This window comes from Euprymna scolopes, chromosome 15, assembly GCF_053919585.1.
Source record: "Euprymna scolopes isolate OS-2025 chromosome 15, ASM5391958v1, whole genome shotgun sequence".
Taxonomy (NCBI): domain Eukaryota; kingdom Metazoa; phylum Mollusca; class Cephalopoda; order Sepiida; family Sepiolidae; genus Euprymna; species Euprymna scolopes.
In genome coordinates this window covers 77,757,965-77,783,634 of record NC_136496.1, presented here as the reverse complement: position 1 = coordinate 77,783,634, position 25,670 = coordinate 77,757,965, and the positions used below count along the sequence as shown (strand labels likewise).

The window sequence follows — 25,670 nt, the reverse complement described above, 5'->3', positions numbered from 1 at the left end:
AAAGAAAAAGAAAAAGACATCTCACACCACGATTCGAACTTACAACCTGTAAATAATGACGCCGACCTCTAATCAAGTGAGCTAAGAGGACGTTAACGAAATTGGGTCGGTTTTTTTTAATATTTGAACTAAATCATGTTCTGACGTCATTTGCGCATGCGTATAAACCATCTTGTCATGAGAGGACGGTTTTTGCTGCCCCCTCACTGTACAAAAATGGCTAGTTTAGGGTGAAGGAATTAATGTTTTGGACCAATTTTACGATATTTGTCGCGCGAAGGTTCGAGCTTGGAAATGATACCTATTTGGCGAAAATCTATGGCCTGTGTCGAAAGTTTTTGCGAGACATACAAACACACACATACATACATACATTTTCGCTTTCATATATATAAATAATACTAGAAGAATCACCCAATGTTGCACGGGATTGAACGATGATTTCACACTCCCATATTTTTATTGTTCTTATTTTAATTCAAGCTGGGATGAAAAGTTGTTTCAACAGTTTGCGATATCAACGAAGCGTTTGGCCAAGGAACCACTACCGAACGCGCAGCACAATAATGGTTTCAAAAATTTCGTAGCGGCGGTGAAAGTCTTCTAAATAATAAGTGTAGTGGGCGGCCATTGGATGCTGACAACGATCAATTGAGAGCCTTAGTCGAAGTCAATTCACGCACAACTGTTCGAGAACTTGCTTCTGAATTAGACGTAACATATAGTTACGATTTCTAACCACTTGAGAGATTGGAAAGACAGAAAAAAAACGTGATAAATGGCGACACACAAAAGAAATGTTATCTTCCCTTTTTTTACGCAACATGAACGACCTGTTTCTCGACTGGGGTGTGACTTGTGATGAGAAGTAGCTTCTTTATAACGACTGGCAATGCTCAGCTCAGTGGTTAGACGCCGGCGAAGCTCCACGGCACTTCCCGAAGCCAGAGTTGCACTAAAAGAAAGTCATACTGACTGCTTGGTAATCTGTGACCGGTCTCATCTATTAGTTTTTTTTAATGCAGGCGAAACAATTATGGCGGAGAAGTACTGCCAACAAATGGATAATGTGCATCAGAAAGTTCGGCAACAACAGTGCAGCATTAGTCAATAGAAAACGCCCAATTCTCCTCCAGGACAATGCCAGACCGCACGTTATTAAATCGACCTTGCAGCAGTTGAACGAATTGGGCTACAAATCTCTCATCCGCCATACTCTTCCTACCACTTGTTCAAGCATCTCGACAACTTTCTGCGTGAGAAATGCTTAAAAAACCTATGCGATATCAAAAACTACACCACCACCAGAACGCAAGATTTTTACGTTACTTGTTCGGTGTTGACAAGTGTGTTGATTCTGATGGTGTTTATTTCGATTAATAAATTTTTGTTTATTTCGATTAATAAATTGTTGTTTGAGCCAAGATATTAAAAACCGTTAGAGCTTTCTTGTCAACATATATATATATATATATATATATATATCTCGGTTCATCATGCTAGTATTATACTGACGTTAAAAGCATTTAATAAGAATAAATGTTTAAATTTCAACTGTATTTCTCGCGGTTGTCGGTAGCCAAATCGTTCGGGCCTTTGCTAATGATGCCAGACATGACTTCTGTTGCCGGTGTTTGAATCTCTCGACTGACGTTAATCGTGACATCCTGCACTGCTGATTCCCGAAAGGACGAAACACTAGGGTCTGTAAATATTTAATAATTATTATAGTAAATAATAACAATAATGATTACTGTGTGTATATATATATATATATATATATATATATATATATATATATATATATATATATATATATATATATATTGCTACTACTAGCACCTATATAAATGAGCTGAATTTTTTTTGCATACTTTTAACTATAAAACTCGTGCCCGATAATATTTAACTTAATTTTCTCTTACAGAAAATGCATTTAAATAAGTAATTCACCTAAATTGAACGTAACTTTTGCTTATCTTACGACATCTTAGTTACCCCCTCCCCTACACCTATCCGAATAAATCCTTAACGCGTGTCAAACCTCGTTTGACATCAAGACATCAAGACAATCGAACGATTAAATCTGTTAATATGTATCTCCCTTTTCCCTTATTAAACTGCAAACTTGCCCCCTCCCTCTCTCCATCTATCTCTTTTTCTGCACACACTGGGATTCAGTATCATGTCTGGTTAAAGTTTTCTTTAATCCAACCTCACCCCCTTTTCTTCCCTTTTTTTCTTTCTTCTTTAGTTATTAAATCTTAAAAATCAAATGTTGCCGGATTTAAATGGAGATCCCCCCCACACACCTTTTTTTTTTTTTTTTTTCAAATGGTCTTCTAATATCGTCTTTTCAAATCATAATAACCACTTCTGTCCAAGTCTGAGGAAGTTACTGGATCGTTAATACGATTCAGTAGCGGAAACATGTGTAACTAAACAGATAAAACGGTAATAAAATAACATATACGAGGGGCGTGCAATAAGTAATGCCCCTGACCCACTTCCCATAGGAGTAGAGCAACGAAACTTGACAGTTATTAGTCGTTCTCTACATAGGAATCACCCAGAGTTATGCATTTCTCCCATCGTTTGATGCAGCTCTGGAGACCGTTTTGTAGAATACCCCATGTTGGTCCTCCAACCACGACGTGACTTCAGAAATCAAGGCTGCACCATCTGGGAAACGCTTTCCTTTCAAAAACAATTTCATAGCTGGGAAGAGGTGGAAGTCAGAGGGTGCAAGGTCAGGAGAGTAGGGAGGATGGGGAAGGATTTCATAACCACACGCCCGTGCTTCTGATCAGGCGACATGCGAGTTGTGAACCGGAGCGTTGTCCTGCAGGAGGAGGGTACCTTTGCTGATCTTGCTACGCCTCTTGATTTTAATAGCTTCCCTTAATTTCCTCAAAAGTGAGGCATAATAGGCTCCTGTAATTGTGGTACCCTTTGCCAGGAAATCTGTCATCACTACTCCGTCCTGGTCCCAGAAGACTGAGCATGACCTTGCCAGCTAAGGGCTGCACCCTTGCCTTCTTTGGAGGTGATGAGTCCAAGTGCTTCCACTGCATTGACTGGGCTTGACGGACAGATGCCTCATCAATGGCAGAAGGGGGGGGCGACCAGGTCTGGGAGCTGTTTCCACAGACTTCCGGCCATGTTTGAATTCACGATGCCGCGTTTTACAAGGTCATATGATGGGTCATTATCACCATAAGTTTCTTTCATTTCATTAAAAGTCTCCTGTGGTGTGCGTCCTTTCAAATACAAAAACCGAATCACTGCTAGACATTCAACAGGCTCCATTTCACACCTGACTCAGTTCAAACACCTGTAAAACAGAAACCACAATTAGTTCAGAGCTGTAATTTGCCACATAACCTGTAGAGATATAAATCACTGCATATGCAAAATTTCAGCTAGATCAGACAACTGGAAGTGGGTCAGGGGCATTACTTATTGCACGCCCCTCGTATATATATATGTGTGTGTGTGTGTGTGAAGGAGAAACATGTATGACATACACACACATATGTATATATATATATATCATCTCCCACCTGTGTGGTATCGTGCTCTCCATATCCGAAAAACCAGGCACAAACGCGGCCATCGCAATGATATGCCACATAAAATAAAAAAAATCAATTTACTCTCCCCCATCTACCCGTAGAGAGGGACGGGTACGCCGTGCAAACAAAATGAACGTACGTGTAAAGAATTTTGTAGCGTGTGGGGGTCAACGTTATCGCTTGAACACGTTATCTCTTTCTTTGGTTCCGTTGTTGGCAACGTGATTTGTAGGATCCTCCCGTTTCACATGTGATACACTGCACAAACATTTTGTTAGAATGGCGACTTTTACGTCTTTCATCGAAACGACGACATGTTTTCAAATAACTTTTTTGGAGTCCTCCTTAATATAGTTTCGTATTTATGAAGCGGGTTTTTGTTTTATTCTTGGGGGGGGTAGTTTACATCGTCGAACTCACAAATGAGATTTCTTACAGCATATTTAGACTTTAGTGCATTGAACCAAGTGAGAAATTTTACCCATAATATTCCCCGCTTTTTATATGTGTGTAAAGCTAAAATTCCTATATATAGACATATATACATTCATTATATATATATATATATATATATATATATATATATATATATATAATGATAACCCGTGATCCGTTGGGTCAGTATATGTTATGACTAGCTATAGAATAGTAAGTATACAGAATTAATGTATAAAAGTTTTGGTTTTAGCTGGTGACACCTTAGTAATCTATTTTTTTATGAAGTATTTTATCAATATTCTTCATAAGTTTTGGTTTCGGTTATAGCTGAAGGAAATATAAAGTTTGGGATTCGGTTTTGATTCAAGCTGATAAACCGAAATCATATTTTTTTTATTTTTGAAATCGCAACTTTATAATATATAAAAATCGATAGAACATTCACTCTATAATAATATATACGAAATCTGCAAGAATTAAAATATCATACTTAAGCGTATTTTACGACCGGGCTACGCCGGGCGTTCCTGCTAGCTTGGATAAATACTTTAGTAGTTTTAACAAAATAGCTGCAATAATATCAGAGCATCTCCATTTACGGTGAATTTCTACAGAATGCCAACATCAATATATTACATATGAATGAGTCCCCTGTGGAATTTCCACAGGTCCTGCTAGTAATATATACTTATTATTGTAATGGTGTGAGAAAAAGCAAACTTTTAGTAATTTCCACGTGCAGTGGACCTTCACTGAAGAAAGAAGCCAGTCAAATGTTACGTAAAAAAAAAATATTTAAAAGAAACAGGGTGGGGGAACATTGTCTGCTAGGAGATGCTGAACTAAAGGAGTAAATTAAAGATGGTCTCTTAGAATATGATTTTATTAATTGTATTGAACTATGTAGCATAATATTACTTTCTCAGTATTAGTACTTATCAATTTATCTTATTTGGATCATTTCTACGTTTAAAATATAACGAACATTATTTTCATAGAAATATTAACTTATTTTTGTTGCGTGTTTTGGTTTTTAACATTATCCAAACATTTGTTGATTAAATATATTTCTCATTCCGTGGAATTTCCACGGGTCCTGCTAGTTAGAGATAAATAGGAATTAGGATTTAATACAAAATGAGCGCAAATTTTCAATCGTAAATTTGGCATAAAAACACTCATCCCAAGTCAACGAGATTTCATTTTTGCCCAGTTTAAACGGGTTAAAATTACTAGTATATGAGTTTACATAAAATACATATTTTTAAATTTACATCTCTTCTAATGTAATGCAAGTTGTTACAAATAATAAGCTCAATAAAAATTTGTTTCCGGCTTCTGAGCATATATACTAGTATGGTACATGCCACACTTACGTCTTTCGTTTATTTTTTATTATTTTACTTATGCTGTACGCGACTGTCTATATTTGTTCCACACATATACATATACATATAAATTTGATTTTTTCCCGCTCTTACATTGATATCAAAGCCTAATTTTTCTATTTAAAACTTATTAATACTAACTTCTTAATATATTCAGTCATTTAGTAAATTAAGTAAGTAGATTGCTAAATTTTTCACTTACCATGGAATCATTTGTTACGCCGGTTGCACTGTCACTAAAAACTTTAACAATTCGAAATAATCTTTCTTCCTCGACTGCTTGCAAACAGGATCTTTCTGCAGATTTGGAATTTTTAATTTGGATCTATTTGTCAACATTGTAAATCAGACTTTTAATGAGAACATTAACGTATGATCTTTTCGCTTTGGAAATAACCTAACCACTTGATATCCTTTCATGTGGATTTTTAATCTTTAATTTACTTTTCCAATTTATGCCCGTACCAGCAAATTCATAGCAAAGTAATATTATAGCTACGCTATAATATTATTTTGCCAATATTTTTCACTGAAAATAACGTATTTCTTTCAGATTATTTATTTTCGCAACTTGATTGTGTAAGAAAATTGTAGAAAAAGAAAATAGAAACACATCGTTCCCCAACAGCGCAATGACCTAAGATCACATACTTGCAAGAAAAAAAAAAACTCAAAACTATCTATGAAAATTACTTCACGCGCTTTACTGTTTCATGTATTTCAAGGTAGCAGTAATTAGATTGGCCTCACCTTTTCTTCTTCTCCGCAACCCCTGACAAATGTGATGTTGATAGTCGTTATTAGTTTTCTGATCTAGTCACTACCCGCCCTTTGTTACAGTTCGTTTGACTTGTTGGCCTAGTGCTCTCTATCATTTCCCTATTTTGATACCTCGTTGTAATACAGCTTCCTACCCCAGTAAACGTGTGAAAGTAATCTATATATTAATACGATAGCATTGTGTTCTTTTGTGTGTAACGCTTTTCAACAAATTTGATTGGTTGAGATTTAATTCTGGAATAGATATTTAATTTCGGAATACACATTTACGAACGCTCCAGGTGATATTCGATTAGCGTGTTCTCGCTGCTATATTTGTTTTTAATTCTATAAAATTTAAGGTTTTATCTTTCAAAATCTTTAATTGATTTTAAGTTATTCCATAGTAAAAAACGATAACAAATCTCAGTCGGCGAGGACAAAAATTGAGCAGATATTTCTTTTTTTCATTGTTTATTAAGAGAGAGAGAGAGAGAGAGAGAGAGAGAGAGAGAGAGAGAGAGAGAGAGAGAGAGGATATTTTCGATAATTAAAATATTGCTACTACTACAACATTTTCAGGTAAACAAAAGCCAAAATGTATATCTTATGAAACCTCGAATTTCATGAAAAGCCTTGACGTTACTAACCAAAAATACGACACGTTATAAGCGAAACGAAACTGGTTTTGTACATAAAATATTTTTATAAGTACATTAAATCTAACAAATATTTATATATATATATATATATATATATATATATATATATATATTAAATGACAATTCCTGTTTCTAAATGAATTATTTTTATTACAACATTGTTTTAACTAAAATAGTTTCATGAAAAACTGTTTTTGGTACATAAAATATTTTAATCTATATAGTAATACGATAGCGTGTGTGTTATTTTCTGTGTCACATTTTTTTTCTTCCGAGTGTCTGTTTAATTGTTATGCCTTTCCATTTCTTGTAATAAATAATTTTACCAAGAATTCTTCATAAGTTTTGGTTTCGGTTTTGATTATAGCTGAAGGAACTCAAGTTATATCTATATATATATATATATATATATATATATACATTCTTTTTTTCTTCATAAGTTTTGGTTACGATTCAAGCTGATGCACACAAGCCATATGGATATATTTTTATATATTTTCACAAGTTTATAATATATAAGAATGGATAGAAATTTGACTCTTATAGTAATACATACGAAAGATGTATAAATTAAAATATATTTAAGCATATTTTACGACCAGGCTATGCCGGGCGTCCCTGCTAGCTTAGATATATACTTTTTCAGTTTTAACAAAAGAATTACAATAATATCAGGCTGTCTCCATTTACGCTGAACATCCACAAAAATTTCAATATTAATATATTACATATGAAAGAGTCCACTGTGGAATTTCTACAGGTCCCGTTATTCTTTAATTAAAGAAATAATAACTGCAATTTATAATTTATCGAATAAATGCCAAAAAGAACTTATTAAAATCGAATAATTTTCTGGGGTTTTGCTGTTTTGAAAACGAACACTTTGGTTTGGTTATTTCGTTGTAATATACTTTCCTAGAACATAGTTCCACATATTTTATTGACTGGTAAAAGCCTCATATAGCATGTGTTCTTTCGAATTGTCCGATTTATTTCCTGATTCCATTGTTCCATTTCGTTTGATTCGTTTGTCTAGTGATCTCAATGAATTCGCTATTTTGATCCTCATTGTAATACAGTTTCCGATTACAACAGGTTCTTTCCAAGAACTACAGGAGTGTGGAACTTTCTCTGCTGTTTTCTTCCTACCTATAACCCTGGTCTTTTCTAAAACTAAGGCCAATATGCATCTCACGTCTTTGCGATTATCATTTTTAGTTCTTGTTAGCTTCATACATCAAAAGGTTTCACGCCTAGTCTCGAGCGATTTCCATAAATATTGTAATACTGTTACTATATAATAAATGAACCATTAAAAAAATTTAAATAATTTATTATTTCTCTGGTCTTAAAATAAGCATTCCCCAAATTGGCGAAATTTCATTTTATCGTCATATTTTTATTAGTTAGAAAAATTTAATGAGCAATCTAGTACCAGGGGAAATTTCTACACGATTATGTTGATGTTGCATTAAAAGGTGAACGCGCTGGATATGTGTGATATAACATGAAGTGAGCAATTACAAGTTTAAAATCTCCCTCATCCCCGTCTCTCTCTCTCTCTCTCTATATATATATATATATATATATATATATATATATATATATATATATATATATATATATATATATATATATATATATATTCTTTTTTTTTTTATTATCTCCGTTGAAGGCAATATCAACCCGAATAAAATGTGTCAAAAATCTATGCATCTGCTACGTTTGGATACGTAAAAACATTTACATCAATTTATTACTTTTTTTTTTTTTTTTTTTTTACAAAACTATTACATCAATTTTTTTAATTTTTTTTTTTTTTTACAAAACTATTACATCAATTTTTTTAATTTTTTTTTTTACAAAACTATTACAATTTTTTTTAATTTTTTTTTTTTACAAAACTATTACAATTTTTTTTAATTTTTTTTTTTTACAAAACTATTACATCAATTTTTTTAATTTTTTTTTTTTTTTTTTTTACAAAATTCAATAAATTCAAAGACATTTTGTAAACAAACTTATTAACATTTCGATAAGATGTCCTTTGCTTTTAACTTTGTAATCTTTTCTGAAGAATTTTAAAATGTTTTATAGATCGTTTTGAAATGGTATTGTTGTCATGTATCAAGCTATAGAAGTTTGATACGTGCAATTTAATGGAGAAAACTGATAGGGCCCATGGTTTATTTTTTATATACGTTTCAGATTACTTTATATCGTGTTTGGATTAGTTGGTTGGTTGGTTGGTTGTTTTACGGCATATCAACATATTTCAGGTTATTTAATGCCGAATCTAGTTATTTTGAGGAACAATTTTTTATGGGGTATATTTGTTTGTTTGCTTTTTAAGTCAGATTCTATTTAACCCATAGTTGGGACCCTAACAGGTACTACCACTCCGGGTCAGAGTGGACCTGGGAGCAATGGCAATTAAAGGGTGGCTTCACACTCCCCAAGGCCTGCAAGGTGGGGGCCTCACCATCGGATATAGTTTTAGGTCATATCCAGGACCTCGTGTTTGAAAGATTAAAGCTTAAAGTAAATCTCTAAAAGGAACATATTTTTACACGTAGAAAAAAAACTGAAAAATGTTTTGTTTTCACGGCGGTTTTGAAAACGCTAAAATTAAGCAAAATAATTGTAAAAATCCCTTGAAAGATTTTCTGGGACTATTTTAAACATTAGGGAAGTCTTATGTAAAAAAAGCACCTTGTTTTTGCAAAAATAAAATAAATAATTTTTTTAAATGCTTAATTATCTCCAAAGGGCGAGTTTAGTATCATCTTACACAAAAAATTCTGTAAAAGCCCAAAATATCAAAAGCTTATTTTATTTTTAAATTCATAGAGAAATTGAAACATACCTGAATTTTTGTAGTTTTTAAAAAAATATTCATCATTTAAGTAATCCCATATGTTGTGATAAAAATGGAAGTGCTTATTTAATTTAAATATTTATTTACTTTTTTACATGCTGACTAAATTAATTCATAAACGTGTTGTAATGATGAATTAATTCTTTTTAAATAAAGATAAAAATGTATTTTTTTACTTGTGAAAAGTCAATTAAAATCACTGATTACATTAATTTATTTATTGAAAAAATAAGATAAAATAATTATGTATTAATAATTAAATGGAATAAAACATTTTTAATTATTTTTTCTTTGTGATCCTGGATATCAATTTTTTCAATTTTATTTTTTAAGACTGTTAAAAAAAAAATCTCACGCCGATGTTTATAAATTCATGCGTACGAGGAAAATATTAGAATATTCCATTTGAAAATTTCGCGAGAACTGTTATTGACATCACATGAAATATTTTTTGCAGTTAAATTATTTTTTTAATGAGAATATTGAATAAACAAGGTTTAATTCAATAGTAATATCGATTGTTCGAGAAATTAATTTTTCTTCGAGTAATATTGATTGCATTAATACGGACGCTAAGGGATTTTTATAATGTTGCTTAAATATATATATTTTAAAAATTAATTAAAAAAAAAAATTCATGTGTTTTTTTGTACTGGAAACTTTAACAAATGTGTTTTTTGTTACAAAAACGTACATTTTCACTAAGGTTAAAAAATATAATGGGTGCATTACATTTTGTGATCGTTAACTAAAAAATACTGAAATTTTCATTAAAATTGGTTATTTTCTGAATTTTGGTCAATTTTTAACATAGCTAGAAATTACATATTTAAGCTCGCTAAAATACACGAAGTAAAAGTTAATTTAATAATTTCAAAAAATTGCAAGAAATGTAATTTTGAGAAATTGAATGATTTCCAAAAATTAAAATTACAAATAATTTCCAGAAATTTAGTAATTTCGAGAAATTTTAAGAAATACAATAGTTTTTGCAAACGATAATTTGCTTCCGAATTTTAGAATCAGGATTGCTTATTCGTCTCATTTTGATTCTTCAGCATAGTGCTTAAAATACTTGGTAAAATTGAGTCATAAGTTACACTCTTCTGGAGGTTGAAGGCTCGATCCTCAGTGCGGGCGACGCTCCAAATAAAATTGCGAATTACTTAGGACTCCTACTCAGTCATGGCTGATGGAACGAGAGCATGCTACCAACATGGATTAAATAAAAGCTTCCGTTCGAAATTTCGTGAAGATTCCAGAGTTCGGCGAAATACACATGGAGATGGTCGAAGGTTATATCTACTGAAAGATTGTGAAAATAACTCAAGATGAGAAAAGTAGTTCGAAGAATTAAAATAATTCGAATAATCAATCCTCATCTAAAAAGTCTGAAACCCAAGACATTTACATTTATACACACGTATACATATGAGAGAGAGAGAAATATATGTAATCTTTTTTATAATACAGGGTGGAACGATAAAATTGTCGACCTAGAAAATAGGACATGATTCCATTTCCGTTTGATAAAAACCGGTTTTCTTTTTTTTGTTGTTTGTTTGTTTCAGACCATCTAGTTAGACAGTTGTGTACAACCCCCAAGAGCTTATGCTCTTTAACGATTCAAGTTATAACAGGACCATTGCCAACACCCTCAAAATAATCTCTGGATTGCCACGAATAAAAGGATAACAGGAACGTGTCCAGGATGATGAAAACAGTTTCCGGCCATGGTTATAGTCTTTGGTGTGATTTCAAGAGAGGGCCACATCATGCTACCTCACATCTTCGAAGTCGGCTTGAAAGTCAATACCAAAGTGTATCTGGATATGTTGAAGAGTGTGGTGATCCTCTTGTGTAATCAGATAGCCGCTGGTAAACCTTAGGTGTGGCAGCAGGACTCGGCACCGGCTCACAAGTCCAAATAGACCTAGGCTTGGCTTTAGAAAGAATGCTACGACTTTGTACCCTTTTCTTACTAGACCACTCCTTCCCGACCTGAACCAGCTGAACTACTTCGTTTGGTCATATGTCAAGAACATCACCAACATGACCTCCCACAACACCAAAGCCAGCCTGATCCCGCCATCTGCCGAGTTCCCGCCGGCGCTTGTGGAAAAGGCATGTTCCCTGTTCTGGACCCGTATCGAGGCGTTGATTGAGGCTGAAGGCGATTACATTGAATAGATGTCAACTACTACATAATCAAGTAAGCTGAATTTATTTAGTTTTTCAATAAAAGTTTGAAAATAAAGCTGTAGTGTTTTTGTTTTGTTTTAATTTAGGGCGACACTTTTATCGTTCCATCCTGTATTTAAAAAAAAATCAATTTTAGAAAGTGAATGACAAAATTCTACATCTAACTTTCTTTAAAAGCGTTAAATCAACTCAATTAAACAATGTAACTTGTATTCAACTTACACAGTTGTGTAGTCGTTGCAGCTTCGAACGCAAGCCACAATGTCAGGACGATGGAAAAACAATTCAAGTCGGCCATCTTTAATCTGCTTGCAGCTCCAGAAAATGACGACCAATTTAGAAAATGCTGCTAAACTTTGCAAATCTTTTATGTGTTATCTATTTATTTCCTATTACAACGTTCGAATCTTTCGTGTCAAACATATTGAATGGCCGGCACTAAAATTAAACAAAAGGCCTTGGCTTACGTAAAAAAAAAAGTCACGTGACTACCGCCATTAAAACTTTTAGTTTATTTGCAAATTCCACTAAATAAGTTTGGGCCTGTTTTCGACTTGCTAATATGTCGCCAGTTTTATTTATTTGTATTATAAAATTATCCAACCCTTTGTAGAAAAAAAAATGTAATTCAGTATAAAAACAAACATATCTCGTCGTTTGGGTAGTGAAACCCATTTTAAATTTTGTACTTTGAACGAACAATCAACTCGGAGGATTTTAGTACTTATGAGCTATCTTCAATTAGTTTCCAATTTTTTTTATTTGTACAGATGTTTAAATTTGTCTTGGACTCTTAATTCAGTGTGTTGTTGCTATACATCTTATGAGATGACGGACCAATTTTTATGATTTAAGATTCAAATGAACAACTACAGCAGGAATTGGAATACACCCTACTAAAGCCTTATTTTCACAGCTAGTCAATTTCAAAAATGCAATCGAGACGTGAGGATACTTTAGAAAAACATATGCAATAAGACTGTTTTAAACTTGGAATAATGCCACAGAAACGTATGGAATGCTTCAGACTGCTTTTGGACCATTATGCATGAATCAAACATCAGTTTTTTTTAGTGGCAAAAGAGATACAAGGAAAAAGGGAAGGAAGTCTCTGAGGGATGACGAGATACGAGAGGAGTAAGGAAGTCAGAAAACCACAGTTGATTGGCCAAATAAAGAATTTCATGAATAAGGACCGCCGTGTGTCTATAGAGCCAATAATTGCCCAGTTTGATGTCAGTGTGGGAACTGTACCAACAATTATTCACGAGGAACTGAAGATTCAGAAAATTTGCGCGAAATGGTGCAGTCCATAACTCCATCCTTGTCACAGACTATTTGGCCAAGATGAATTTCAAGACAATTCCACCCCCTCCCACATAGTCCAGACTTTGCTCCCTTTGGCTTTTGGCTATTCCCTTAGATCAAGGAAAACATTAGAGGCTGTCGTTATGAAATAATTGAGGAGACGAACGAGGCTGTGACAAGGGTCATTGACACGTTCACACAAGGACTTCCATAGGGACTTTCAGAAGTTGTTGGAACGGTACAACAAGTGCATTGCAGCTGGAGGAGATTACTTCGAAGAGAGCAATAAAAATGGCCATACAAAAAAAAACGTCTGGAAATTTAATGAAGGCACCTCGTATGAAACTGGGACGAAGTTAGTCTCAAGACTTGACAGTGATTCTCAAGTCTAAAGAAAGACTATACGAATAAAAAAGCGCGGTGACATGTTTGTCAGAATTCAACAGATGTGACGAGATATGCAAGTCGTGGAAGAAGGTGCAAAAAAGATGACACTAAAGAATACAAATGCAACTTCAGGTTATAGTTCAGGTTTAAATTTTCTTTAGCACCCCCACCATCCATCCCAAACAAATTAAGTTGAAAAAAAAGCTAATAAAAATAAAGTTGATTTAAATTCTGAAAGAAATTATTAAAATTCTTTAGACTGGAGAAGGGGGATATAATTTATCCTAACCTTAATTAAAGACTTAAAAATATTTCCTCTTCTACGTAAATAAGAAACAAATAAAAAAAAGTTTTCAGAGGGTTTTTTTTTCCAAGAATTGTCCGTCTGTGGAATAAAATACCGTGGTGCTGCTTCCCAACTGACTACAGCATGGTAATTTTCAAATCTAATGTGAATAAGTTCCTGTTAAGTCGATCTCTTAAATAATCTAGCCATACCCAAGTTCCACCATTACTGATCATATAGTCACACCTTCTTCCTAACAACCTTATTCTAAAATGGCCTCTGGGGCCCCCAAGTAGAAAGAAAAAAGCGTGTACGCTGATCGTCGAGCTTTTACGTCAAGACTGTTTGACTGAGTATTCTCCGTCAATACTCGGGATTTGCTCCCTAAATGCTAAAAATCCGTTGAATATCCATTCATTATAAATTCCATAATATATTTTTTTCGAATATGTTTTTATGCGGTTATTTGATCTATATAATTCTACTAGTGTTTTTATTGCACTCCATGACCTCATGTTCGAATTTTTTTTCTATTTGTTTTCACCTTTCAACCGTTTCAGTTTTCCTAATTTGGTACAAGGCTAATCGTTTGGTGCTCTCCTTCGTGCTTGTATCATAACTTTTTAAGCATAGAACAATAGTCAATCGCAGTCGAAGGTGATAAGACTTTCTTTTCATGAGGTATTACATCGAGTTGTAGGGGACGGCACCACTCCTTTCAAAGGATTGCTCCATGTTGATCCTTCCCCTTTCTAATGATCAAAAGGCGTATCAAATACTTTAGTTTTTCGCATCAGTCGATTAAGAATTGAACCCGGATCTCCCAATCCATAGCGAGCACTAACTAAATGAGTATATTTAATATTGTATGAACTCGTTTTAATTTTCTTTTCTTTTTTTACTATCCAAATATTTGTTATTTACCATTTTAAATTATTTAATTTAACTATTGCATTTTTACAGTATGAATTTTTTTATTTTTGTTAAGAATTCTTTGTTTTTAAGGACAAAAATGTCAAAACATTTTCAAAACTTTAATTCACCAGATCCAAGACAAGATTTTCATCGAGGTTTAAGGGGCTACTGTGGATAAGGGGGCTAGATATATAGGGAGCATCATAGATGGGGAGTCGAGCAACGAAATGTTTGTTTACATTACATTTAAATTTCTGTACACCGGTACAGTCAGAAATAGTGAGCAGGGGCGGAATTTCGAAATCTAATAGTTCGAAGAAAAACTATTTTAGTAGAAAGTCCACCGGCATTTGTGGGACCTCCACGGCGAATGGATGAGATTTAACGGATTGCCAGGTTATACGGGTGTATTTACGTCTAGAGGGCATCAAAGTAGCAAGTTGATTGGAACGCATTCTATTGAGGTACTTGTAAAACAAACACAGGGATGCAACACTTCGGTGATGGGACAAGCTTAAGCTTGGTAGACTGTGTGGGACCTATTAGATGTCGGAAAATTTTTGAATTGTGCTTAGTAAGTTGCATACGTGAGTTGATTGTAATTTATGCACACTTTATTTGAGAGTAATTATCTACCAATACAAATTTCACTTATCTGCTTAAATGTATGTATGGATGTATGCATGTATGTATGCATGTATGTATGTATGTATGTTTGTATCTATGTATGGATGCATGCATGTATGTATGTTTGTATGTCTGTTTAAAACTTTCGACAGAGGCGACGGATTTTCACAAGATCAGTATCGTTTTGAAGCTCGACCTTTCAGACGACAAATACCGAAGAATTGGCTAAAAACATTAATTTATTCACCCTTAACTGGACACTTTTCTACAAGGAGGACACTTTTTCACCAATATTTGCGAAAGTCATCCCCTTTTTCGATTAACTAGCCTTAATTTAAACCTTCGTCACTTCCAATTTGGCGATGGACGCAATGGCAAAGACGTCACGTTTTTTGAGGGAGGGGTTCACGTTCTTTTCCTCCTTCACGCCTGCCTGCCTACCTACTACCCCCCTTTTCTTTTGCCCTACCCACACCTCCAAACTGCCGGGCAACACCGGGTACCCAGTCTAGTCTCAAATAAAAAAAGAACTTTCAAGTGAAGGAACTCTCATATACTCGAGGGAAATAATTTGCCTCACCTCTACTACTAAACAGACTTAACCAAACGAACATCTTCCAGGACAACCGGTTTTGGAAACCTACACCGGAACTGATGAAGTATTTTTTGTTGTTGTTGGTTTGTCACAACTCTTTATCAAAAAGACGATTGTTCTCAAAACAAATCGTTGCCTTTACGGTATAAGTTAGAGAGTAACATTCAAATGATTTCTAATATAGATTAGACTCTTTTTTATCCTGCTTAAGATGAAGACACTAATTGATTGTTCTCCAGCCCAGATCCGACAATGATACTTCATACAAAGTACGTGGAAAAAAGACTAGGAGAAATCGGAATCAAGGGGGAGATTGAGACTATACAGCAGACGGTGACGCCAAACCCTAATCGGACATATAGACATATCAACAAAAGTAAAAGAAAAAGGAGCATCATATTGAATGAAGAAAATTGAAATCACATAATTGTAAGTTAACCACTTCGAAATTATGGATTGGCCACCGCAAAGTCCTGACTTAAATCCAATTGAAAATCTTTGGAAGACCTTAAGAGTGAAAGTTATGGAAAGAAATCCCACTAACACGGAGGATCTGTGGGTGAAGCTTCAAGAAGAATGATCTAAAATTAGTATCGAGTATTGTCAAGAACTGATTCGTTCTTGTAGCCGAAGATTTGCAGGTGTCAGTGAGAGCAAGGGCTCATTTACTAAATATTGATTGTACATGTATTTTTTATTGTTTTTTGGCTGTTTACATTGTTTTTCAATTTTGTCCCTTACTTTTGGTCGTTCCTATTTTGAAAATAAATAAATAAATGTTATAATTCTTTTTCTATGCTTTGCAAATAATTCAAATTTTAGTATGTTATTATGGATGATAACGACTACCAGTTGTCAAAATTTCAGCTTTTCACATTTGTTATTTCTAACAAATATTAGGTTTTAAAAGTTTGTCCCTTAGTTTTGGACGCTACTGTATATATACTTTTGTTTTCTTCCTCGCCGTGAAATCACCAAACACACGGCTCGGTATTTGCATACGTTAACTGTTGCTACTGCTGCCATATGCGCGTCCGCGCTCTGTTACGTACCTTTATATGCTGAAAAAATTCTTTACAAGAATTTAATAAAACAAACGAGAAAAGAAAAAACTCAAAAGTTCACAAATACATGAATAAATAAATCCAAATAAAATGTCTTGGTGTATAGTTTGTTCAACAATTTCATTTTAATTTTGCCCCATCAGAAATCTTTTTCCTTTATTCCTTCTTTATTTTTTTATTTTCTTCCATTTGTTAAAAAAAAAAAAAAAAAAAAAGGAAATTCCTACATATTTCTCTAAATATTTAACGACAACGTTTTAATACGTCGGACGGGAAAAAACTAAGTTAATTGTTTTAATAGCGAGAATGTAGTTTTTTTTTGTTTTTTTGTTTTTTGCATTTTCAGAAATTTCATTGAATAAGTGACGAAATGTGTCAGCTTGTTGTTCAAAATTAATGTTTTAAATGTCAATAATTTGTTACAAAGTCAGGTAAATCTTTATTTTTTGCTGGTACTGCGTCTAATAAAGTCAGTTCATTGATTATATTCAGTTTTCATGACAATCAAGAAATTATGCAGCAATTATAGAATTTTCCTCTTTTCGTCACATTCTAGTACTACTCAGCGGTACTGGAGTTAACCTTTATTATTTATCTTTGGCAATCCCTTCATCCAACATGATCACTGTTTATTCACTTATTACTTCTAATTTCCGCTATTTTCTAAGCTACTTTTGTTCGTAAATCAGCTATGTTCCATACTCCAATGTGCTTAACAAGACGCTGCCGTGTCGAAAACATGGTACCTCGTCGCTGTTTAGCACGCGTCTTTTCCTGTCGCTCTCACACCACCTTTGTAACCCGTCTATCTTCATTCTAACCTGAAAGGTTCAATTTTTTATCTATTTATTTTCTTCTTCCTCCCCGTGAAGTCACCTTGCACACGTTCTGGTGTTTGTATACGTTAGCTGTTGCTACTGTTGCTATATGCGCGTCCGCGCCCTGTTGCAAGAAAGAACAACGTGGTGGGCCATTTCAGCAGAGCACTTATTCTGATATTCGTATTCAGAATAGTTTTCGAGACAATACTTGGTGTCGTTTTATTTTACATGCCCAGTGCCTTCTCCGTGTCTACCCTATCAAGACATGCGTGTTTCAATGGTACCTAGAAAATACCTAAAGCAGACTTTTAGGCAGGAATTATGTCTGTTAGTGCGCATCTTCTTTTGTGTCTCACGAGTAATGTGCCGCTTAGGGTTTTCTTGTTAAAATCTTCTCTATGCGAGGTTTCATTCATATCGTGTGAATCATATGGTTCTATTGCTGACATTGGTTTCCTCGATATTTTTCCAAGTCAGAATTTTTTCTAGAAAGACATCAGGTACTTATAGAAGGGACCACATGAAGGTTGCTAACATCCTAAATCAAATTGATTTTATGGAATTAACTGTATTCGAAAGTGGGACGTCCAGGTCATCAGTGTGTTGTTAACCACTTGACCATCGGCACTTCTCTCTCTCGATATATATATATATATATATATATATATTCCCAAACTCTTGTAGATAAACTAATAAAACTAGCTATCAGCAACTTGAATCAAACTAATAATATCCAACAAGAAAATTCTTAACCTATTCATATATATATATATATATATATATATATATATATATATATATATATATATATATATATTACCGTAACCAGCTACACAAGAACTCAAATAAAACTGATGAAAATATTCTAAAAAAAATATAATCCGTCGATACGTAGTTCCCAATGACAAAAAAAAAAAAAAAATTCATTATCTATTATAAAAAAAAAAATTTTAAATGCAGACGACCAGCCTCGTAATAAAAAACATTTCGCATACATTTAACTTGTCAGAAACTTGTTAGAAAAAAAAAAAACAATGTAGTTTACCAATTTAACTGACCATTAGGAGAGTGCATCTCTAATATTATCAACTACATAGGCTATACTACAAACACGTTGTCGCGAAGACTAACTCTCCACCTCGATGACTCTAGTTCAATATCGCGGCATTTGCGAAAACATTCTGAATTCCGAAGAATCATGGTTGAGAATACTATGCTTTTGCAAAGCGAAAATAATATTAATAGATAAAAAATAATATTAATAGATAAAAAATAATATTAATAGATAAAAATAATATTAATAGATTAAAAATAATATTAATAGATTAAAAAATACTTGAAGCATTATATATTAAGACAAAAACGCCTCAGATAAATAGTGTTAATTACAAGTACAGTCGAAATATTTTGAAATGCTTAGGATAATAAATTTTAAATATGCATGTATAAAAAAAAGTCTGCCCACCTAACTCGTCCAGTACCACGTGACCGTGACATAAATATATATATATATATATATATATATATATATATATATATATATATATATATATATATATATAATTAAAAACATAATTTCTACAACGCAATATGCCTGAGAATAATGGAAGTATTCATATAGAAAGTACTGGCAAAAGAAACTTAGGGATTCAACAAAAACAATTTTGCGAAAAGCGCAAAAAATTATTCGGAGATTTAAGATAAAAACGAAAATAGTGAAACAGAAAAATTCCGTGTTTTTTAATAACACTTGTCTATATATATATATATATATATATATATATATATATATATATATACACGGTCGCAATCGTTAACGTTTGTCATTAAGACTAACTTTGAACTAAAAAAAAATATATAAACTTCGTTTTATTTTGGATGTCTTTTTATGATTGGGTAAGTATTGATAGAAGGAAATACCGGCATGATCACCTTGCGGTTGTTATTGAATATCATCCAGACATTTTCGATCAGTATACTTGCCATTCGCTTCCCCATATATCTTTACAGTTAGAATTCTTTATAGAAAGATATCAGGTACTTATGGGAAAACCCATTTGAAGGGTGCCAACAACCCTAAGTAAAGTGCTTCTCTGGAACGAACAAAATGCGGCCGTCATTTTACTATTCATCATTGTTTATTTGTGTACCTTAGAAAACACTCAATATGGCGGCGTAAATTTTGGAGAAAGGTGTCCACCACGTGAGACGCAATAAAAATGTATAAAATGAAAAACGGATTTTTTTTTTCTATTGCTAAAACACGCATTTTAGAAGCCACTTCATTTCATAAACACTAATCAAATGGTAATGTTTTTCAATAAAACTCCATGCTTATATTTATACGTGGTTACATCGTCCAGTAATGGATTGCGCTAATATATTGTCTACTTAATTCTGGTAAAAATGTGAAACGCTTAAAAATGATCAACCTTTACTTCAACACCAAAGATTGAAGAATATTCTGATACTTGTAATAAATGAGTATGCAAAGGATTTCAGTACTTCGACAAAGAATCCCGAGCAAGTCTTTGAGATGCCAGATTCAATTTATGATTTGATATCCCGGAAAAAATAATAAAACAGACGACACACACTATGCGAAGGGTTAGGTTCGAAATAGTGTTTGGTTAGTGTTTCTTTAAAATGAAAAAAAAAAAAAAAAAAAAAAAAAAAATTGTAAACCCCTTCAACCATTTCCGTGGCGGACCTGTGTTTCTCCATCAAAGTACTGAAATCTTCTGAATAAGTACTTGTTACTAGTATCGGTATTCTCTTTAAAATAAATTTCGAAAAATCAGGATTTATGCAACCAAAAACTTGAATTTTCGCAACTGTTTTTGTTTTAGTTTCGAAAATTGAATAAGTACTTGGGGGTTGTATTACTATACACAGATTCGAAAAAGTTGTCAAAAAAACAAATATATAACAAATAAATGTTATCAAAGGCAAGATAAGTTACTTTTCTACCAAACTGGATATATTTTTTGTGTTTTTATTCAATGTAACATGTTTATTCAGCTCGAAAAACATGCAGTGTTTACTGATGCATTGGCAAATTCAAAATGGCGCCCGACTCTCTCTTTAACACGGTAAGTTTAGGAAAAGGTGTTATAAATAATAAACTAGACAAAATACTATTAAAAAAACACCGAATATATGTCAAGTTATGTCACGGTAACATATATTGAGCGAATTTCTAACAGTATTTTGTCTAGTTTATTATTTTTTTGACAAGTTTTTCGAATCTATGTGTACAGTAATACAAACCCAGTACTTGTTACTAGTACCGATATTCTCTTTAAAATGAATTTTCGCAATTGTCTGTTTTAGTTAAAAAAAAAAAAAAAAATGGCGACTTTATTATTCGTGTCGAATATTAAAATGGCAAATATTAAAGGTCACGACCAGAGCAGAATACGAGAAAAATTTCGCATAGATATAAGAATGGTTTTATGTTTTTCTTCTGTTATTACAAAAGAAATCAATTAGAATTAAAATCCAATTACTATTACACATGCAAACTTGAAAAAAAAACACGCTCGAAATGTGTCAACATTATGTGAATAAGCGAAATCATGCGATATCAAGTCAAATTCTCTCGCCATTTGCTTATTCGGATAACGACGACATATTTCAAGTGTGTTTTTCTCAAGTTTACATGCGTACTACTAGATTTTAAACCGATACTATTCATTAAAAAAAAAAAAAAATTACAAGGAAAAGAAAAAAATAAGTTTTATGTTCAGAACTGTCTCGCATTTGGCTCTGGCCACGACCTTTAACGTTTGCCGTCCAAACTTGAACTTTAAACTAAAACAAACTGCGTTTTCAAATTTGCATCGAAGTTTTTATATATGGTTAGAGAAGTCTTGACAGAAGGAAATGCTGGCATGATCATGTTAGTTCATCGATGTTACACGACGTTGAGTTTGGCCAGGAAGAGAATAGCAATTTAGGAATATCAGCAGTAGAATCCGGCTAATGAGTGTTGAGGATATGGATAGGAAGGATATAAGAATGATACGATTGGTGTGTAAACAGTCTTACTGGCAAAGCAATTGAAAGTAAACGTCTGAAAGTGAAGGTTGCCAATGCTACATTTTCACAAACAAACAAACAAAAAATGATACTTGTACAGTGTAGTCAAGACATAAACAAAAATGAAAATATCGAAATGTATCCGTTATGGAACGAAGTTCTCAAAAAAAAAAAAAAAAAAAAAAAATTCATCAAGTAGTGTTATTTTTTTTTTTTACAGCGAAAAAAAAAAAAGAAAAGAAAAGATTTGTTATACCGAGCAAAAGGTTCGATTTTTAGGAAGAAAAGCTAGTATTAAAGATGGAGAGGGAGTGTCGGCGCTTTACATAGAGTTATCTCCCGTGGCGTGTTCAGCAAATTTCACAATGGTCGACTTCAACGCGCTCTTATAATAACGTGTTTTTCCGCTGTAAAAAAAAAAAAAAAAAAAAAAAAAACCTACTCGATCAAATTAAATTAAATTGTTTTTCGGAGATCTTCAGTCCAAAACAGATACGTACAATATAACTTTTTGTTCGATATTTTCATTTTTTTTAATGTCTTGACTAAACTGTACAAGTACCCGAAAAATTGTTTTAAAACAAACAAACGTTAAACGACAAGGACACACATGGGAAGCACATGCGTTTAACAACACGTACTTGCTGCACTTGTGGGTTATCGCCGGTGCGCGATCAAGCAACTGTTTAATTGAATAAAGTTTTTTTTAAATACGGTTTGGGCTTCATTCGCTTCATAGTACACGTTAGTCAAGGTTTCAACCTTAACAATCAGTCCGACAGAAACTGGGCCATTTCGATGGCCTTTCTGTTATCCGTCATGCAAAATGTTCTGCGTATCCCTACAAGGTCCACCCTCTCAGCCCTTGCCTCCAGGCTTTTGGGAAGAGCAAGCTTATCGCTTGTTGTCTGAGGCGCCCTCACCGGGGAATGCCGACAAGGCTACTCATATTTATTTTTGAAGAACCAGAGGATTCTTCCTCTTGGAGCGCTGGCCTATTTTGCTATCTTCCGACCTTATGTCTCATCCTCTCGCGGTGGGAGAGGGTTAAATACTAGTCTTCATTTGCTCCCTTATCTGCGTGTATGGCCGTTGATCGTCTAGTGGCTGTTGATCTTCTGTTAACTCAAGACGAATAACATTCAGACATGGAGACACAAGGAGATTTGTCGAAGTTCGTACTAGTTAATTTAATCTCTATCCATCGGAGTACAGTTATATATTAATATAACACCAAAGCCAACATCTCCTTGAAAAACTTAACGTCGTCAAACTAATGCTCCCTCGAGAAAATACCCATAACCCACCTAACTTACAGCAAAATCTTACTCCTTCATTGTACAGGCCCTTAGATGTCGGAAGACTTTATACTCTGATCATTTCTTGCTTGTGAAATTCCCTTCTCTCGGTTTCCCGACTGTATCAACACGCAGAAATTTAAATGTAATATTAACGTGTATCTTGCTACCAAACTTCCCTCCCACTTATAAATCTGGCCACTATCACAGTAGCCCCCTTGTGTTTCAATGTCAATATGTCTTGCTTGATGTGAACAACGTAGAAAAGTTTTCCGCTGGTCAGAATATACAGGTGACTGTAGAGTTTATATTCGCTAGAACCTTCCTCTTTGAAGGAGGAAGAGGCGTAACTAGCTCAGGGTAAATACCGCTCCAGAGTCTCGGGAAGAACACAGGGTACTAGTGCAGAGAGTGATCCGGACGTAAATAATAACGTTATTATTTAAAAAGCTATTCTTAACATGGAGAGGGGAGGGATTTTTGTACCTATTCTATACTTCAACCTTACAATTGAATAAATAAAACATAAAACTTTAATTAAACTTGGAAATACGATTTAAAATATAGCGCGGATCACTCTCTCCGCTAGCACCGAACACACACACACACACACACACACACACACACATTAGGCACCGCCAAAAATGGCCGAAAACTCAAGTTGTTGTTTTTTAAAACGAAATTACATTTATTAAAATCCATTATTTCTGAGTAACTTTTTTTTTCCAGAAAGATAAAACCCTGAATGTTATCATATAGAAAACAGAATAATGTAAAACGTTTTCTACTATTTTTAATTAAATTTTAAATGTTAAATTTTCCCAAAAAGTTAACAATTGACATGATTTGTCTTGCACAAAAAACGTACATAAATATTAAAAAAAAAAAAAAAAGGTTTTTGAAATAATTTATTTATTTGTTGTCTAAGATTTAGGATGATTTTCTAAGAGAATATGCAAAAATATTATAATATAAGTACCTGGATTTCAAATAATTCCACTTATTCATATAGGCAACCAGTTATTTCGCGTCGATCTAGAGTCTAGATCGACACTGTTTACGTTTGCATTTGATAAAAAGCAAACTATGGAAGACCAAACAGGCAAAAAAAAAACTTATTTTTCAGTGACGAAAATTTCAATGTATTATTAAGCTGAGGCTGGCCAGTACCAGATGGGTGACCATTTGTATGAGTTTGGTTTTTAATGTGTATGTGTGTGGGGGGGGCAGGCTCCCCAAAATGGGGGGGGCAATTTAAAGCAGAATAAAAAAAATTATTTCAGCGCGTTTGGTCCACCGTAGTCGAAAGGCGGCAAACGTTTTCAAACGGGATCGAAAAAAAAATGATGCTATTTTTAACACAAAGGGCACAATATTTATCGAATTTTTTTTTTGTATCGATTCTTCAAAGCATGCCCTGTTTAATAATGGTCATGCATTATTCAGCTCGCTAAAAAAAATTGTTAATTTATTTATCAAAGATTTTAAAATGGCTTTTTTCGTATAAATATTAAAAAAAAAAATTTTTTTTGTTTTGCTTAACTTAAATTTTACTTAACATATTCACCGAATTTCACACTTAAAAACTCAAAAGCGGGATAATTAAACATAATCGAAGTTCTGATATTCAGACGTCAAAATAAGGTATGCAAACAATTTTTTTTTTAATCTATAATTCTGTCCCTTACAACAACACAATATGTTGTGTTCAGTTTCAGATGATTATTTTAAGCATATTTGTTCCCACTTCAAAACAAGGGGGGGTTGCAAAATATCTATATATAAATATCGTTTATGAAAAATAAGTACACTGTTATAAAGTTTATTCTTCTCTTAATAATCGCTGAAAATTTCGTATTGATCGGATAATTACCTGATTTTTTGGCAGATTTTTAAAAAGACGGTCCGTCAAAAAGTACTGACCTGCCCACCCCCCAGTTTTGGCGGTGCCTAATATACATACATATAAGTGAGAATGCATGTGTGTGAGGACAACTCTCAACCTATATACTAAACGAATTTTTGATCTACAAACTTCAGATTTTGTATATAGGGTATTCAGACAAATGGAAAACTTTCATTGGGAAAAGGGACTGTTAAAGAGTTAAAATTGAAAATTTGGTACTTGAGGGGCATCGGATTTTTATCTGTTTGTCAATTGTTTCACGACTGCGCATGCAGGAATCATTCACATGACATTACTTATTTTAAGAATAAGTAGGTTTAAAAACACTTTTTAAAGATGGTTGCAAGTTGACTTAATGGTTATTGTACTTGACTCACTGTCTTTAGTTTTTGGTTTCGATCTCAGCCAGAGTATTTTTTTTTTACTTACAAGAGCTAAACTATTTAAAAATAACATAATACTCACATGCACAAGTTTCTTTCTGTTTTTTTTTTATTACTTCATTTTTTTTTAAAGGAAT

The 25,670-nt window shown here is 33.4% G+C and overlaps 1 protein-coding gene across 2 annotated transcripts in view; it reads right to left on the bottom strand.

Moving 5' to 3' along the window:
- The window catches only part of LOC145293924 (uncharacterized), a 241,481-nt gene that overhangs the window by 214,742 nt on the left and 1,069 nt on the right, over window positions 1-25,670 (bottom strand). The window contains exon 1 of one of the 2 annotated variants that reach the window (XM_080140748.1): window positions 12,125-12,342. The exons of the other annotated variant lie outside the window; for it this stretch is intronic. Coding sequence (XP_079996874.1) covers window positions 12,125-12,200 — 76 coding nt within the window. The 5' untranslated portion in view covers window positions 12,201-12,342. Of the gene's footprint in view, window positions 1-12,124; window positions 12,343-25,670 lie in introns of those variants that run through there. 2 annotated transcript variants of the gene reach the window in all.